At 42.3% G+C, this 16,724-nt stretch overlaps 1 protein-coding gene across 3 annotated transcripts; it reads right to left on the bottom strand.

The window, feature by feature from the left end:
- Window positions 1-5,656: 5,656 nt before the first annotated feature.
- Window positions 5,657-15,980, bottom strand: NR0B1 (nuclear receptor subfamily 0 group B member 1). Of its 3 annotated transcripts, none has more exons than XR_008442433.1 (3): window positions 14,997-15,978; window positions 10,637-12,885; window positions 5,657-5,767 (listed from the first exon to the last, which is right to left on the bottom strand). XR_008442433.1 is itself a non-coding variant. In XM_054005931.1 (3 exons), exons 1-2 carry the CDS (start codon window positions 15,538-15,540, stop codon window positions 12,641-12,643), a joined length of 789 nt encoding a protein of 262 aa, XP_053861906.1. In that variant the 5' UTR covers window positions 15,541-15,980; the 3' UTR covers window positions 5,657-5,767; window positions 12,639-12,640. The 3 variants fall into 3 exon arrangements, 2 of the variants coding, with proteins under 2 accessions (XP_053861906.1, XP_053861907.1); XM_054005931.1 differs by having other exon boundaries at window positions 12,639-12,885; window positions 14,997-15,980; XM_054005932.1 differs by having other exon boundaries at window positions 5,657-5,764; window positions 12,639-12,885; window positions 14,997-15,980.
- Window positions 15,981-16,724: the final 744 nt, after the last annotated feature.

The following is a 16,724-nucleotide window of genomic DNA, read 5'->3' as shown; positions in this document are numbered from 1 at the left end:
CCAGAATGATGTTGCACTGTTGACTCATATTTAGATTGTGATCCACTATAACCCCCAGATCCCTTTCTGCTATACTCCTTCCCAGGCAGTCTTTCTCATTTTGTATGTGTGCAAATTATTGTTCCTTCCTACGTGGAGTACTTTGCATTTGTCCTTCTTGAATTTCATCCTATTTACTTCAGACCATTTCTCCAGTTTGTTCAGATCATTTTGAATTTTAATTCTATCCTCCAAAGCACTTGCAATCCCTCCTAGGTTTTTTTTTAAGATCTGCAAACTTTATAAGTTTCTAAGTTTACTCTCTATGCCATTATCTAACTCACTGATGAAGATATTGAACAGAACCAGACCCAGAAGCGATCCCTGAGGGACCCCACTTGTTATGCCCTTCCAGTTTGACAGTGAACCATTGATAACTACTCCCTGGGAATGGTTTTCCAACCAGTTATGCACCCACCTTATAATAGCTCTATCTAGGCTATATTTCCCTAGTTTGTTTATGAGAAGGTCAAGAGAGATCGTATCAAAAGCCTTACTAATGTCAAAATATACTACATCTACTACTTTCCCCCAATCCACAAGGCTTCTTACCTTGTCAAAGAAAGCAATTCAGTTGGTTTGACATGATTTGTTCTTGACAAATCCAAGTTGGAATTATTTTTTCCCCATGTGCATTACTTTGCACTCATCAACATTGAAGTTCATCTACCATTTTGTTGCCCAGCCAGCCACTTTGTAACTCTTTGCAGTCAGGTTTGGACTTTAACTTTTTTGGGTAATTTTGTATCACATCTGCAAATGTTGCCACCTCACTGTTCACCCCCTTTTCCAGATAATTTATGAATATATTGAACAGCACAGGTCTCAATGTAGATCCTTATGGGACCCAGCTATTTACCTCTCTTCATTGTCAAAACTGACCTTTTATTCCTACCCTTTGTTTCCTGTCTTTTAATCAGTTACTGATACATGAGAGGACCTTCCCTCTTATCCCATGACTGCTTACTTTGCTTAAGAGCTTTCGGTGAGGGACCTTGTCAAAGGCTATCTGAAAGTCCAAGTACACTGGATCAACCTTGTCCACATGTTTGTTGACTCTCTCAAGGAATTCAAATAGATTGGTGAGGCAGGATTTCCTTTTACAAAAGGTATGTTGACTCTTCCCCAACAAACTGTATTCTTATATGTGTCTGAGAATTCTGTTCTTTACTATAGTTTCAACCAGTTTGCCTTGTACTGAAGTTAGACTTACCAGCGTGTAATTGCTAGGATCACTCTGAAGCTTTTTTAAACATAGATGTTATGTTATCTACCTTCCAATCATCTAGTACAGAGGCTAATTTAAGCGGTATGTTATGTACCACAGATAGTGGTTCTGCAACTTAAGTATCTTAATGATGTTAATTATTCTGGAGAGGAAATGGCAGTCTGTTATTGGAGGCAGGGCTGAGATTACAGTAAGGCCCAGGATCCCTGTAAGAAGGAGCTGTGGGGGCCTTTGGAAAAACACAAGCAGCAATCTCTATTTTTCAGAGATCTCATGACAAAAAAATGTTCAGAATGCTTTTTATTACGCGAGTGTGATGAACTTGTGATGGCATCACTGTGCGTTTCCAAGACTTGAAATGCCCAGGGTCTCTTCACCACATATGGGAGCTGCCTTTGACAAAGTATTGCAGGGTAGATGTGGGGAGAAGAGACCTGCTGTGTTGCAGATTCTGCCAGCCTCTAAAACATCCATCATCTTCTGCTTTTATCCCTCTTGGTGCTGTTCTTAATCTTGCAATATTCCTAATATATAAAAGATCATGCTATTTGTGAAGTAAAAGGTCTGCAGTAATGATAGTGTTTAACTTCTGATGTAAGGCATTCTTTGTTGTGCATGTTGCAAACAAAAGAGACTAGCTGCTTTAATGTTCTTCTCTGAATACTAATTCCACTTGAACTGATATGGTAGAAAGGTGCTTGGCATTCTCCTTTTTATTAAAGGAGTTGTAAAAGCTACATTAAAATCAGCCATTAAAAGAAGTTCATACATAAAGAGACAATGGTACTTGCTGATATTGTAATGAATTGCTTACATAATATACTTCATACAATCATAGCAATTAGACATTGAAAATACCTATTCAGTCATCTTGCCCACACTCAATAGTTCACTCATCTTCCCTAAAAGGTATTCTTAATTGTTTTTCTGGTCTGATTTTTATATTTTTCAAATGTCAAAAATGCTCTTGAAAAAATTGATGCTAGAGTTATTTTGAGGATTTCTCCTCCCAACAAATTCTACTACAGTGGTATTAGGGGAAATATTCTGATTTGCCAAATTAAACAAATACAGCTGTTTAGAATGTTTGTGACTGCAGTCAATAAGCACAGTTCATTGCACTATGGCTGCAAAAGCAACGACTGCCTAGAGGAATGTAGTTGACCAGAATAAAAGTATTAAGAGAAATGAAATTGTCTTATTGCTTGTAAAAGATAAACTTGAGATATTTAAGGAAAAAATGGATCCAATGGGATACATGGATTATAAAAGTTATATCAACGAAAAAACAGTATGTACACATACTGTAATTCATAACCTACAATAGACTTTCACACCTCTGAAGCATTACTTCATTTCTTTGTATTTTTCACCCTCACTTTTAATAGCTATATTTAAAAAAATTGTCATGTCAACAGTTCTGTTTATTTAAGCATTAATTTCCCTCATATCATCACACACTAAAGGAACACCTGGAGAATGTTTTTTCTTTCTTTCTTTCTTTTATTTTTTTCTTGAGACAGGATGATATAAAATGCAAGGAGAAGCTTGGAAAAGAAACAGCCTGTGACACAGTATGTTAATTATTTCACTATTTGCTCTTCCCAGTCATACCATTCCACCTCATCAAATCTAAGTTTATTTGCCATAAGTATTTATAATCACAGCCATATGTTTTATTTCCTAGGTACAAATTCCTAGGTACAGTCACTCCTAGGTATTTTACATGTTGTGGTGCACTTGCTCTGGCAAGGCTATCTCTGGTAAAACCAAAGTCATTTGGGTTTTTCTGTGCTTAATTTTTACCTTATTTAATTGAGGTTTGGTGGCCAACAGGGACAATAGAATAGATTGAGATTTTCCAATCAGCATGAATCCCTACTTGGACAGTGATAAACATCATTACCTTTTTCTAGAATCGGTGAGCATTTTCTGTGTGTGAGGATGGCATGATCAGCCTCTAGTGAAATAAAATATGTAGTGCCATTTATTTGTAAACCTTTTCTACACTGGGTGAAGGGATCTAGATATAAAAAAATAATGCAAGGGAGAGCTGAAGCATACTCAATATGTACTGCTTTGTAGTTTGAAGTAGGCAAGTGGTTTTAGGTCAATAGGTGTGTGTATAAAAAACGGGTTAAATTAACATAGTTGAGGCTTAATACAAATATTGTGAACAATACTGCTGGGAACGTCCATTCCACTCCATTGAAAGCTTTCACTGCATTCATTTCACTGTGGCTCTGGGTATGCATTTAGACTAGAGTGATCATTAATATGCATATTGTTAACCAGTGCTCTGTTCCTCATAAATGTCCTATTTGTTAGTTTTTCCCAGCAAATATTTTACAATCAAACTTCAGTCTTAAAATTGGGCTATATCAAATGGTGTTCTTCGGAAGAAATAAAAATGGTGGCCAAGATAAGACTATTTAGTGGCTTCCCCTTTTTCAAGAAAACTACTACCAGCTTGTCAAGAAGAGAAAAAATGACTTCTTCCACAAATTTGTTCTAGTTCTCATTTCAGGCTTGGGTACCTTTCCAGAGCCAGAATTACTATAGCTCCCATCATCTCTACTTTTACTCTGTTTTCCATTGTTTTCTTTTTTTTAGATAAAATTGGATGTAGTTGATGCTAGAGAGAGTGATAGAGGAACAAAATTATTAAAATTGAATTTATCCTAGTGATAGGAAAAAAGGACAAAACCTCCAGCAGCTGTAAGTTGGCATAGCTCCATTGATACCAATGGCAACCATTAACCTCTGATAAAGAACGGGCCTGTAATGTTGTGTTTTACATTTGGAAGTGCAGTTCTACTCTGCAGAGATTGGTTATGAAAGTGTGGGGCTCTATTCAAGGTAAAAATGGCATTTTCTTACTGAACAGATTTGCTCCCTAAGGGTATTCAGTCATATTGCTCACTTCTGAGAAAGAAATAAGTTTTTACTCCTAATAATCCTGAAAAATCAATACAACTAAGGAGTGGACTAGATTGAAGTCTTCCTCCTTACGTATCATCAACAAAATTGTTAACAAAGTTCCACTTAATTACACATATATAAACCTATTGAAGATAATTGTGTGTGAGTTGTGGTCTGAAAAACATTAAGGCTAAATGGAGAAATGGAATTGTGGGCCTGATCCTGGGATGAAAGCTGTCATCAGTCTCCCCTAAGAGTAAAAGTTTCCCGTCTGAATATCTGTCTCTACTCAGAGCGGTTTAGCAACACTGAATCTCATTTTAGTGATGCCTTTTATTGCTTTTTAACAGCTTCCATTGCATATATGTCTAATAAAGGGTCTGAGGTCAGCTGTATTAGTTTAGTATACTGAGATAAGCTGGCTGCTCCTGTTAGTAATCATTGAATCATAGAAATCTAGAGCTGGAAGGGACAAGAGGTCATCTAGTCCATCCCCCTTGTGTTGAGGCAGGACCAAGCAAATCAAGAGCATCCCTGATGGGCATATGTCCAACCTGTTCTTAAAAACCTCCATTGTGGGTTTATATACATATATAATCGATTGTCTAGGTTCCTCTCTGTCACCAGCAAGGCATGTTGCTGCTTGGGTTCCTGTGCCTTTGGCAGGCCTGAATGGACTCAGCATTGTGTTGGGTAGCTTGTTCTCTTTCTGGAATAGTTTTCCTTCTCCGGCAGAGAGCCTCCAACCTCACAAACCATACAACTAATCTTATTGGGTTTTGTTATTACTATTACACTAATTCCAGGGTTAACTTGTTAAAAATCTATATTATGCTGCTATGTTATAATTTGCTGTTTTATCTTGTACACATCAGTGTGTGTGTGTGTGTGTGCATACAGTCTGTACCATGGTGTGTATGTATAAAAGATTCTGGATCACATCCATTGCTGGCATAAGCAGCTACAATTCTATTGACTTTAATAGAAATGCACTTAAACCAGCGGTAAATTTGGCCCTTTACTTATTTTGTGGTGATAAGTATTTGTCCATACGGTCCAGCTTATAGCCTCATGTCCACATTAGTCTAGTTTGTTTAAAGACATGTAAGTCAAAGTTAATCTACAATTTAGAGCGGCTCTAGTGGTTTTGACTCTTTGAATCTATCTTGTCTGCATCATAAATGCAGAGTGCTTGATTTTGATCATGTAACAAAGCCGGAGGCAGTATGTACTTCACTGATCTAACAGTGCCTCTCCAAGTTTTAAAAGGGCTTGTTATATTTATTTGCATCTCTCAATTATTATATTTTTGTTTTTCTTGGTGAAAGACTGCTAAATAACTGAATGGCTTTCTGAACGTTTTTAATGTTCACTATAATGCTAGAATGTCCACTAGAGGAAGTACTTCTATCTATAAACAGACAAAAATGAAGAGAACTTATAACAGATTCAATGCGCTACACACACTCATTTCAGAAAATACACACTTTATTTGCATGGCCTCTTCTTTGGGTGCAAAATAGATATTGCTCAGTTGGTGTTGTGTGTCCATAGTTTATTTGTAAGAGCAAACTGCTGCTGCAAAAAAAAGTTTTAAATAAACTATTAGAAAGATTACCTGAACAAAGGTTATACATTAAACTAGAAAACAGAGGATTAAGAATAAATACCATTTAATTCTTATCTATAAGAAACATTCTTAACCAGGTTCACTGAAAATATGAGGTTTCTTTTTATTTTTACTTTCTCAAATCTCTTCAGAGGAAAGGGTATCTCCCAAGAGTAACCCCTGCTGAATGGCACTTTGTGATTAAAAACTCACTATTGCTAGCATTGCACTCCTGGCTAGAAATGCTGGGTGTCTAGGTTGATGTAGGTGGCAATAGCTATTACTGGGCAAAATGCACAGCAGCGACTTTATCTAGCAGGGACTGTCACCATGAGGATTGCTAAATGAAATTTGTGGAAAAGCTGCTTTCAGTTTGAAATGTCTGTGAAATATGTGAGCTCTGGGAAAATGTGCTTATGAGGAGAGCGGTGCTCAGGGCGCCAATGTTAGGGAGAAAATAATGGATTCATTTAAATGTGCCTGGGAATAATGTCAATATGTATATTAGAATGTTAACTAATATCTTCTATATTGGTTCCTTTGGGAGAATTCTAGAAAAGGTATCCTGACTCCAATTATTCTAACACTCCAGATAATTAAGCCTGTTGTGGGTTTTTTTTTTTTCTTTTTTTTTTTCTATAGCTGCTCTTCAGAGCAGTACAAGCATATCCAAGGACGAGACTGTATCCTTGTAATGCCCAGAAGATGATGTTTCCCCCCAAATCCCACAATGTTTTGCCACATTGTTTAGCACTAGAACGGTGTGTTGGCATTAAAACTGTTTTTATCAAAATGTCTGAACACTGTTTAGATACATGTTGTGAGCCCAATCCTGTGGATCTGATATATATAGCCCCAATGAAGTCAACAAGACAACATGAATAATTAAAAATAAATAAATAAGACTGTTCTTTTGGGAGCGTAGCTTCTCCCAAAAAAACACCGACCATTTTTTTGTCAAAAAAACAAAAAACACAATACATTAACTATGCTCCACCTACGTGGACATTGAAATATAGTTTGTGAAGTCTTTTAGTAGGCTTTTCTCCAACACATCTAACAGTATAGCCCTTTTACTTGGCTTAGACTCTGTCCTGGACAGGTGTTTCTATAATATTGCTTCTGGATGCACCAGAGTTGCTTCATTCTTACTGTAAGGTAGATGTCTGTCTAATGAGTGCAGGATGCTGTTATGAGACGGCTCATTCATTGTATTCTCACAGAAGAGGGTCAGTCGGAAGTAGTGAGCCGCGTTAGGAAACCTGGTATGATTGCTGACCCAGCCCTTTCTACAGAAAGTCACGTCAGTATGTGGTACAAAAATGTCTCTTCTCCCCCCCTCCACCTCCCCCACCCCAAAAAGTGACAGGAAACATTTCCCTGTGACCATGACTATTATAATTCCCTCTAGGCTGCCAATAGGTCTCCTCTGCCACTTGCAGCTAGAGCAGAACATAATAGCTAGCATGCCTGTTCTCAAGAGCGAACAGCTGTGCTCATGTTATGCCCACCCTGTATTCTGTAAAATGAAGTGATTTTGAGCTCAGGATGTTTAAGTTCCATAGCCCTTAAATGGGAAGCATTCTGGTGGGCTTCTCCACTCAATCACCACCTGCTGGTCAGCAGTTCTACCATCATGCCTCATGTCTTATGGATTTGCTACTATGTGGTGCCTCTAGTCACATGCTTCTCTGCTCCCTCCCCACTGTCCCTGTGAAGAGGGCACACTACACGGAAGGGTATTCAGTGTTGGGGCTGCACTAGTGTCCATAGAGTGTTCGGGTCTGTCAAAATTCTTCCTTAGCGCACAGCCTGGTTACTCACCATAGGCTTGTGCACTGGGGACAGAATTTGTTCCTTTGATACCTGTCTAAGTGACTGGCCTTGGTCCTTCGCGAGGAAACAGAAGCTCTTTGTGCAAGGAACGAAGTGATTTAATAGAGCATTTTTTAAAAAGACCTGAATTTGTGAAGGAAAAAAAATTGCCATATCTCTCATGCAATTTTCTAAGGTGTTGGCTTATAGGGCTTCCTTGGAAACCAACTCAAGGGTCGCACACTTCACAGCTTCTACAGACAGAGCACATTGCACCCACCAGGATCTCCTTGCATTCCTCCATTTCCTCCCCACCACCTTCCCAAAGTCCCTGTATGCTACTCTCCCATCCCCCTCTGATTCAGGGACTGCCTACAGCTCCCACTCACTCTCTCATGCTAGTACCTGTGTGTCCCCCCTTCCCCACTCCTTCCCATTCCAGGGGCTGTGTGCCCTCCTTCCCTCTCTACCATATGCCAGGGTTCCCCATTTTCTACCCCCATGGCAGGGGCTCTGTGTTCCTCCTTCACCTCCTTCCTCCCCCTACCAGGGTGCCGCAATCTGCCCCTACCAACAGGAGTTCTATCTGCCTCCCCTATATCAGAGACTCCCTTTCTCCCTTCACTATGGCAGGGGCTCCGTGTGCACCCCCATTCCCTTCCATACCAGAGTCCTCTAATCTTCCCTCTGCCAGGGATTCTGTGCTCCCCTCCCCCCATACCAAGGTTTCTATGTGTACTCTGTTCCCTCTTCCCTCTCTCCCAGGGGCTCTGCCCTCTATTCTCCCTTTTGCCACCCAAGCTGGAGGCTCTGTGTGTCCCCAATCTCCCCCATCCCTCTATCAGGGTCCCCCAATCGCCTTCCTGCCAGGGATCCTGTGTGCCCCATTCCCCCATGCTAGGGGCTGCATGTACTCCCATTTTCCCCAACCCTTACTGTTCTCTGTCTGGAAGATGTCATTCAGGGTGGCAACAGGTTAAACTATTGAGAAGATGGGTAGAGATGAGCTCAGGGTATTGTTATGCTGAAAGGTGTTAATGGCTGCCTTCAGACAGTTCTTTGATCTATAGACAATGGCAGAGGCACTTCAAACTGTGGATCTGCTAACCAGAGGAAAGGGCAACCTGTGCCTCTCATTTCCTGATTCCTCCCCAAAATGTATAGGGTTCTTCCCACTGATGCCTAGAATGTTCCCTGATATTTTTTGGAATTGATCAGATACAGCATTCAAAAGTTACCATGGAACATACAAACAGACCCAGAGAGAAATTCCAGCAACTTGAACATTAGGCCTTTGAAAACTCAGCCAATTATTCTAAGTTCATAAAACTATTTTACAGATTTGTTGTTGGTATATTTAGCTGTCAGTTTATCTTACGAATTTAAGAACCTGACTGTGCCTTTAAGACACAAGCCAGGACTAAGTGGTGCAGAGTGACCTCTCTCCTGAGGAAGCTCCAGAGGAGATTGTCTCTCAGGAGACACAGTCCCTGCCAAAGCTATGTAGCATGCAAGCTGTGCTTTCACTTTTTCGGGGAGGAACTTTTTGTTCTGTGTTTGTACAGCACCTAGCACAATGGGGTCCTGGTCCATGATTGGAGATCATTGGCACTCCTGTAATACTATTACTACAAATAATAATCCATTTGGATGCAGACCATAGGTATTGAATTTTACTTTTCCCCAGGGGGTGCTCCATCCAAGCTCTGGCACAAGGCCCTGCCCTCACTCCACCCCTCCCGCAAAGTCCCTCTCTGCCTCTTCCCACTCCTGCTCCACCCCCTCCCTGAAGCCACTGCTCTCTGCCCTCTCATAAGCCCCTCCCTGAGCTGCAAAACAGCTGTGGCTGGGTGAGTGCTGAGCGCCCACTTTTTTTTTTTTTTTTTTCCTCCAGTGAGTGCTCCAGCCACAGAGTCAGCGCCTATGATGCAGACTGCCCCTCCTGGCCAACTCCGCTGGTTGGGATATGCGGCCTTGACTACACTTTCCCCCCCTACCATCTTTGGGACAATTTGTGCCCAAGTAGGGGAATGCAGAGAAAAGTTCCTGCCTTTCCCTGGGCACAGGGGCTGTGATTATCCCTGGCCTTTGTATAGGGTGTACCGAGGTTGGGGTTAACAAAGACTCTGTGAGCTGGCTCCCCACCCCCAACATAACTTTCATGAGAGCTAGGAACACCCTTATCATGTTTTAAGAGGTTTTACAAAACGCATGGCATTAGGAGAGGTTATTACATAAAGTTTCAGTTCCATCAGTGATTGGCTTTGTTTAGATTGAAGCAGTTCAGCTCAATTTTCTCCCCCCCCCCCCCCCCACTTGCTACTGGAAAAGCAGGAGAGAATTGGCAAGGGGAGAAGAAGGAAAAACAACAAAAGTTTTTTTTCCCAATTTTGTTAGAAAAACAGAAAATTTTAAACCAATCCTTTTCAATACAACCAGCTCTAACGGCCACCCCTTACATAGCCAGCTCTAAGTGGGTATAGGATGGGATCTTCCTTGAATGGCTGTATAAGGGCTAATCACCAACAAGACCATTATTTTTGTTGAAAGAATTCCTTTTCATAAATAGAAAGCCCATAGTAACAGAAGCAATGTCAGTCCCAACCTAAACCACTTAACGGTGAAAAAAAAATCATTTCATGAGATGTTTTAATTTACCTTTTCGTTTGCAGTGTTGTAGCCGTGTTGGTCCCAGGATATTAGAGAAACAAGGCGGGTGAGGTAATATCTTCTATTGGACCAACTTCTGTTGGTGAAAGACAAGCTTTTGAGCTACACAGAACGTTTCTTCAGGTCTGCGTAGCTTGAAAGCTTGTTGCTTTCACTAACAGAAGTTGGTCCAAATGAAGATATTACCTCCCCCACCTAGTCTCTTTTTAATTCAGTTTTGTAAGAAATACATTTTGAGCATTAGTTTTTAAATTGTAACCCCCTCATTATAGTTAGTTTTGTCATTAAATGCATTAAATATTTCTGGTTAAATGGTATTTAGCGCAAAAAAAAAAATCTGTAAGAAAACTAACCTTATAACTAGGAAAATGATCCATTGCCAATAATGACTGTCACCAACATGTTTCCTCCGACCATGCCAGCTCTCCTCTTCCGCAGGAATTGGAAGTGCCTAGCTAATAATATAGATTGGCCAAAACTGTTTTCAACATGGTCCTTGATAATCATCATACTTTCCCTGTTGAAAATGTTTCTTTTGTTTCCGCACTCCCTCATCTACATTAAAACTAAACCATTTTCAATGGCTAGGAGAACTTATTGCAGCCAGCCATTGTCAGCAGTGGGTTATTGTCCTAGTGTGGAATGGATCCTTAATGTTATATGCCTTTTAAATTTTTGCTGCAGAGCGCTGGGACTGGGAAAATCAGAGAACGGGAATGATTTGCTATAGGGAACTATTCACATTAGCAGAAAGGTGGACTACATGATCTAACAAGTGTTTTTTTCATTTTCTGACTTTGATTTGTCCTTGATAATATAAACAAACTAGCAAAGAAGGAACAAAAAGAATGTTGAGGGCACAGTCAATAGGCTAAGACAAACAAATAAGGAAAATGAATTTAAAACCTAAGTGAGTCATGTATAGGTTACTAAGCACAGTGGGCCAGATTCTGATTGCAGTAACAGTGAGGTAAATCCAGAGTAACTCCATACTTTCAGTGGAGTAATTTTATGTTTCCGCAGGTGGAACCAAGATCAGAATTTGGCCCACTGAATTCTAGTTTTTATAGCAAATGCCAAGGGGGGAAACAAATCAACTGTCTGTGGTCTACCAACAGTTCTTGGGACTTTGTAAAGAGTTTGCTGTGTTTAGAAGACTGAGGGTTTGTCTTCACTACCAGCCGGATCGGCGGGCAGCAATCGATCCAGCAGGGATCAATTTATCGCATCTAGTCTAGACACGATAAATCGATCCCCAAGCGCTCTCCCATCGACTCCTGTACTCCAGCTTGGCAAGAGGCACAGGCAGAGTAGACGGGGGAGTGAAAGCAATCAACTCACCGCGGTGAAGACACTATGGTAAGTAGATCTAAGTACGTCAACTTCAGCTACGTCATTCACGTAGCTGAAGTTGTGTAACTTTTAGATCGAAACTCCCCCACCACCAGCGTAGACCAGGCCATAGTTCTTTTTCCCCAGAGTCCAACATATGTTAAATTTAATGTTTTGCCACAGGCTTTGGAAGTATCTGAATTACTCTTAACAATCAATTTTGAAATGTTTGCAACACATTATCTAAAGGCTTGTCTATATGGGAAAACTGACTGGAATAGATATTGTGGAGTAATTTTTATGGTAATGAACGGTGATTTTTTTCCAGAACAATTACTCTGTTTTGGAAGCATACTAATTATTCCAGAATAAAGTGACTTTATTTCACAATAGTGTCCACGCAAGGAGCTATTCCAGAATAACTATTGCACAATAATTTATTATGCAATAGCTATTCTGGTCAATTTCCCAATGTACACAAGCCCGTAGGTAAATGGTTCTCTTAACTATTCAATACAGACCTGATCCAAAGCCTGATATAGTCAGAGACTTTACTGACTTCAGCGGTTATGGCTGAGTCCCATAGTTCAACTACAAAGATCGCTGTGACTAAGGTATCTTATTTAATGGAACTGAAATGTGCAAAGTAATTTGGCTCTTTTATCCTATTTTTGGCTTTCCAAATAAATGTGTTAAAATGTGAAACAACAATGCTTTGGGAAAAAGTGGGGGTTGCTCATTTTGAAAACAACACAGATCAGTGTGACCTTTATTCAAAGACAGAGAATATTCATCTCACTTTGGAAACTAAAACCTCTTCATTAATGGTTTAAAAAGCATCTATTTTCATGGCTGTACATCCTATTCTGAAAACAGTAAGTTTAATAAAAATGTCAGAACTTGAACATTTTTACTGAATACAAAAATACTATCTATGTAAAAAGAATAAGTTGGTTTATTTACAGTACTTTACACTATTCTGCTCTAGGAATTCCTTAGTAATGGATTTATTTGTATACATGCCTTTATAACTTTGCACAAAGCATCTCCAGCAGCATGTCATCCATGTTCACTGTTCCAATGATGGGCCTAAAGAATAGTTCAGCAATTACGTTAGCATTAATGGATCTCAGCAAGGAAAGAACAACATTCAGCTTGGCAAATCTGGCCTGGTCCCCTCGATGAATCAGTGTTACGTGTTCATTTAGAGCTTGCTGTGCTTCCCTCTGCAGTCCCTGGATATACTGTACACACTGCAGCCCTGGCAGATCTGAAAGAAAAACAGGAAACTAAATGTCCGTTTACGAAGTTTTTATCTATAAAACAACTCATGGAAGTTGGCCATCCTGCAGCATGCCAGCTAATTGGTAACTCATAAACATCAATATTAAGTTTCTTAGATGAGGAACAAGCCAAATGTAATTACCTTTCTGCATGAAAACGATTCAGCTAGCTAGAGAGATTATATCCAACATGCATGTAGATATGCACAGATTTTAACAGTGCAATCCAAAATCTCACCACGTTGCTGTTCTGGACATGCAGTGCTGCTCTTAGTTAGGCAACAACAAATTTAGATTACAACAATATTTTCCAATATTCATGTTTTTTAAAAATGTATAATTTGTAGGGGATAAAATATGGAAAACCAGTATTGACTGTTACCAGTAACGATCTTCAAGGTGCCAAATATACCATGTAAATAGTAAAGATAATAAAAGGAACAAATTTGCTAATAACTTGTTGACCACTAGGAAATGCTCTATTCATATTAATGTGTCCTGCTGCCAGCTACATTGGAACAAGGGTCAGATTGCGGATAAGGAAGTTAACTCCAAGATGTGATAGGATGTTTGCTTTCTAACTAAACAAAATAGGGGAGTGGAGTTGTTTGCAAGTTCAGTACCTTTCCTCTTGGTTTAAGTCTGACAAGCTTCTCGGCTCTCTGTGAGCTGAGGGGTGAAAACATTATCTACTATCTGAGCATAACAAGCTATTTTATTTTTAAAAATCTACCTGAAATATAAATCAACTGCTAACATCTGATTTTGTGAGATTATATAAAAATATTGTTTTTTAAACAAACTATGCGTACATATATACAAGCTTTCCTCATTTAATCGAGCCAGATTCTGTTTCTAAATCTTGAGAATTGTTAATTTTTTATTCTTTGAAAACCTTATCAATCAAGCACACTTTGATCCATTATTTCTTAACCGCAGTTATGAATTACCACCTGATTATTTTAAGAAACCAAACCATAATGCTTACTGCATGGCTTGTGGTGCAGCAGTTGAATTGGCAACGTTGCTAGTTCAGAAAGAAAAATACAGTGACTATTGGCTATTACTATCACCTCCATGGATTAATTTTTTGTAACAAAGAAAGTGGGAAGATGGTGTTCAGAGGCAATTATTTAACACAAAATAAAAAGCACTTTAGCTAGTTCTTATTAGTCATGTATGAATTGTAACTGGAAAGACCCCTCTCAAATGCCTGGATGAACAGGAAAGAGGAGAGATTTTTCTACTAGGACAAAAGAGAAATAAATTTACACTGCCCACCTCAAGAGACAGGTCATTTAATACCAGTGGCTTTCAGACTCTAACTGGACAAAGTGCGCTCTACCTGAAAAGGACCCCACAGCACCACCACCTATTCTTCCCCTCTTTCCCCAAGCATGCAAAGGGCTTGTCTACACTTAAAATGCTAAAGTAGCTTACAGCTGCTTCACTGTAGACACTGCCTTTGTTCATAGGAGGGGTTCCCCTCTTGCTCTAGTTAATTCACCTCCCTGAGATGCCTTAGCTAAATCCACAGAAGAATTATAGGGACTTAGGTTGGTTTATGGTCTATGCTGCTCAGAGGTGTGGATTTTTCACACCCTGGACTGATGTAGTTAAACCAACCTAATTTTCTAGTGTAGCCCAGGCCTAAGTTTTCTAATAGTTGGAAAGTTGGACCAGTAAGGGAAAAAGATAGTTGGCCACTCTTCCAGCACTGCCACCTCTGAGGTAGGGAAAAAAACAGGACCCCAGGCTGATCTAAGCCCATAAAATGGGACAGCCCTGGACAGCTTCCTTCAAAAAGATCCAATCCTGGGCAAATCTGGCCAGGTGGCAGGTCTACCCTCCTCCCTTTCCTTCCACGGAATGTATGTAATGCAAAGCCCCCTTCAACAGGGGGGGGGGGGGAACCTCCACCTTTCAAAAGTTTCCTCGACTAAAATCCTGTCAGCTTCCTCAATCAACCTCCCTCCAGTCCCGCTCTCTTCTCTACCCCACTAGGCAAGGAATCAAATGGGGGGATGCGCAGGAGGTGCAGCTGAGGGGAATCCCCTTCCCCGAGGCGGCGGCGGCGGCTGTACCCCCGGTTACTCACCCGGGTTGAAGAGCACAGTCCCCTTGAGGTAGGCGTACTCCTTGGTGCTGATGTCCAGGCTCCAGCACTTGGCCAGGAAGCCTTTGATGGCCTGGATCTCGCCGGCCGAGGGCAGCTGCGGGCTGCTGCTCTGGGGGTGCTGCTCCTGCCGCCGGTCGGTTAATATCCGCTGCAGCATGCTGGGCTCCGCGGTCTCCACCGTCTCGAAGTGCACCCGCTCCTGGGCCAGCCCCAGCACCAGCAGCGGAGCCCAGCAGCTGCGCACCAGCACCAGCTGCTCGTCCAGCGGCAGCTCCTGGAAGCAGGGCACGCTCTTGACGAAGCGCAGGGTCTTCACCAGCACGGCCGAGGCCGCCTTGCCCGCCACCTGCGGGCTGCGCAGGGCCACGCGCCGCCGCGAGCCGCACGAGCAGCCCGGCCCCGGAGGCTCCTGCGGCGGCTGCTGCGCTGCCCCCTTCTGCTCCTCGCTCTTCAGGATGTTGTAGAGGATGCTGCTCTGCCTCCGGCGCTCCGTGCAGCAGCGGCAGCCGGCCACGCACGCCATGGCGCCGGGGGGGAGGTTCCCCTCCTGCCTGCTGGGCTGAGCCAGACGGGGAGCTCCCACTGCGTCTCCCTTAACTTATTTATACCGTGTGCGCGTGTGTGCAGCCGCGCTGTGGCTCAGCCGTGCCAGGGGGCAGACACTCATTACTGGCTGAAAGAGAGAGAGAGAGAGGGAAAAAAATCCTCCTCTTGCTGCTGCTCTCGCTCGCCTCCTCCGCTGCAACTGCGGTGGCTAGAGGGAGCCTGCGAGTTGCCGGCTCCAGGTCGCCCCTGGCTTCAGGGCTATAGTCTCCGGCCCTACTCGCGGATCGCTCCCCGCTTTGCTTGCAGGTGTGTGGCGGGGGAGAGACGCGACATTTTACAGCCGCTCCTCCCGCCTCCCCTTTCCGGCGGCGCTCTCTGAAGTGGGGCGAGGGGGCTGAGCTGCCCGGCGCCTCTCCCCGGGAGCGCTGCACGGTGCCGCCTGCCTCTGCCCGCAGAGCGCTTGTTAAATCCGCAAGTTTGGGGAAGGGACCTTTGACTCCAGCGCCGCGCGGAACCTGAGCCCTGCGGCCACGTGTTGGCAGACAGGCAGTTTCGCACCCGAGAGTCCCCGCAGAGTTTTCCCCAGTCTCTCTGCGGGAGGGGCCCGCGGGGCTCTTCCCCTGGGGAATGGTATGGGGCCGGCGGGGGTGGGAATTCCCTAAGGGAAAGGCAAGGCTGGGGGGAATTCCCAAAGGAGGGGGGCCATGGGGCACATAAATATAGGGTGTTACACTGGCACCAACTGGGAATTATATGATGGAAATGCCTCTGTTTATGCCAGACTATCTTCATTTTTTACATTCTCAGTGCTAAATTAACCTCAGGCTCTAGGCCAGCTTCCTTGAAGAAGGGGGTAAACAGGTGCAACTTCCCCTGCACTATGGGGTACAGAGGACAGCAGGGCTGGGAAGTGGCTGCATAGGCTCAGTCGTCTCTGCCAGCAGAGCTCCTATAACACACTGGGTGATTTAAAGATGCTATCCCACACTATCACAAAAAGGTGGATCAACTTGGCACAGGAAGTTGAATTTTCACTACCTTTCACCAGGTTTGGGTAAATCTGGACGTATGTATTTTATATACCTATTTCATCTTCCTATTGTGTTGTTTGCGTACCATCTGTCATCTTAAACAATTATGTCTTCCACAAACTCACCTTCT

The sequence above is a fragment of the Malaclemys terrapin genome, chromosome 1 (assembly GCF_027887155.1).
Source record: "Malaclemys terrapin pileata isolate rMalTer1 chromosome 1, rMalTer1.hap1, whole genome shotgun sequence".
Lineage (NCBI taxonomy): Eukaryota > Metazoa > Chordata > Testudines > Emydidae > Malaclemys > Malaclemys terrapin.
This window is presented reverse-complemented; position numbering and strand designations above follow the sequence as displayed.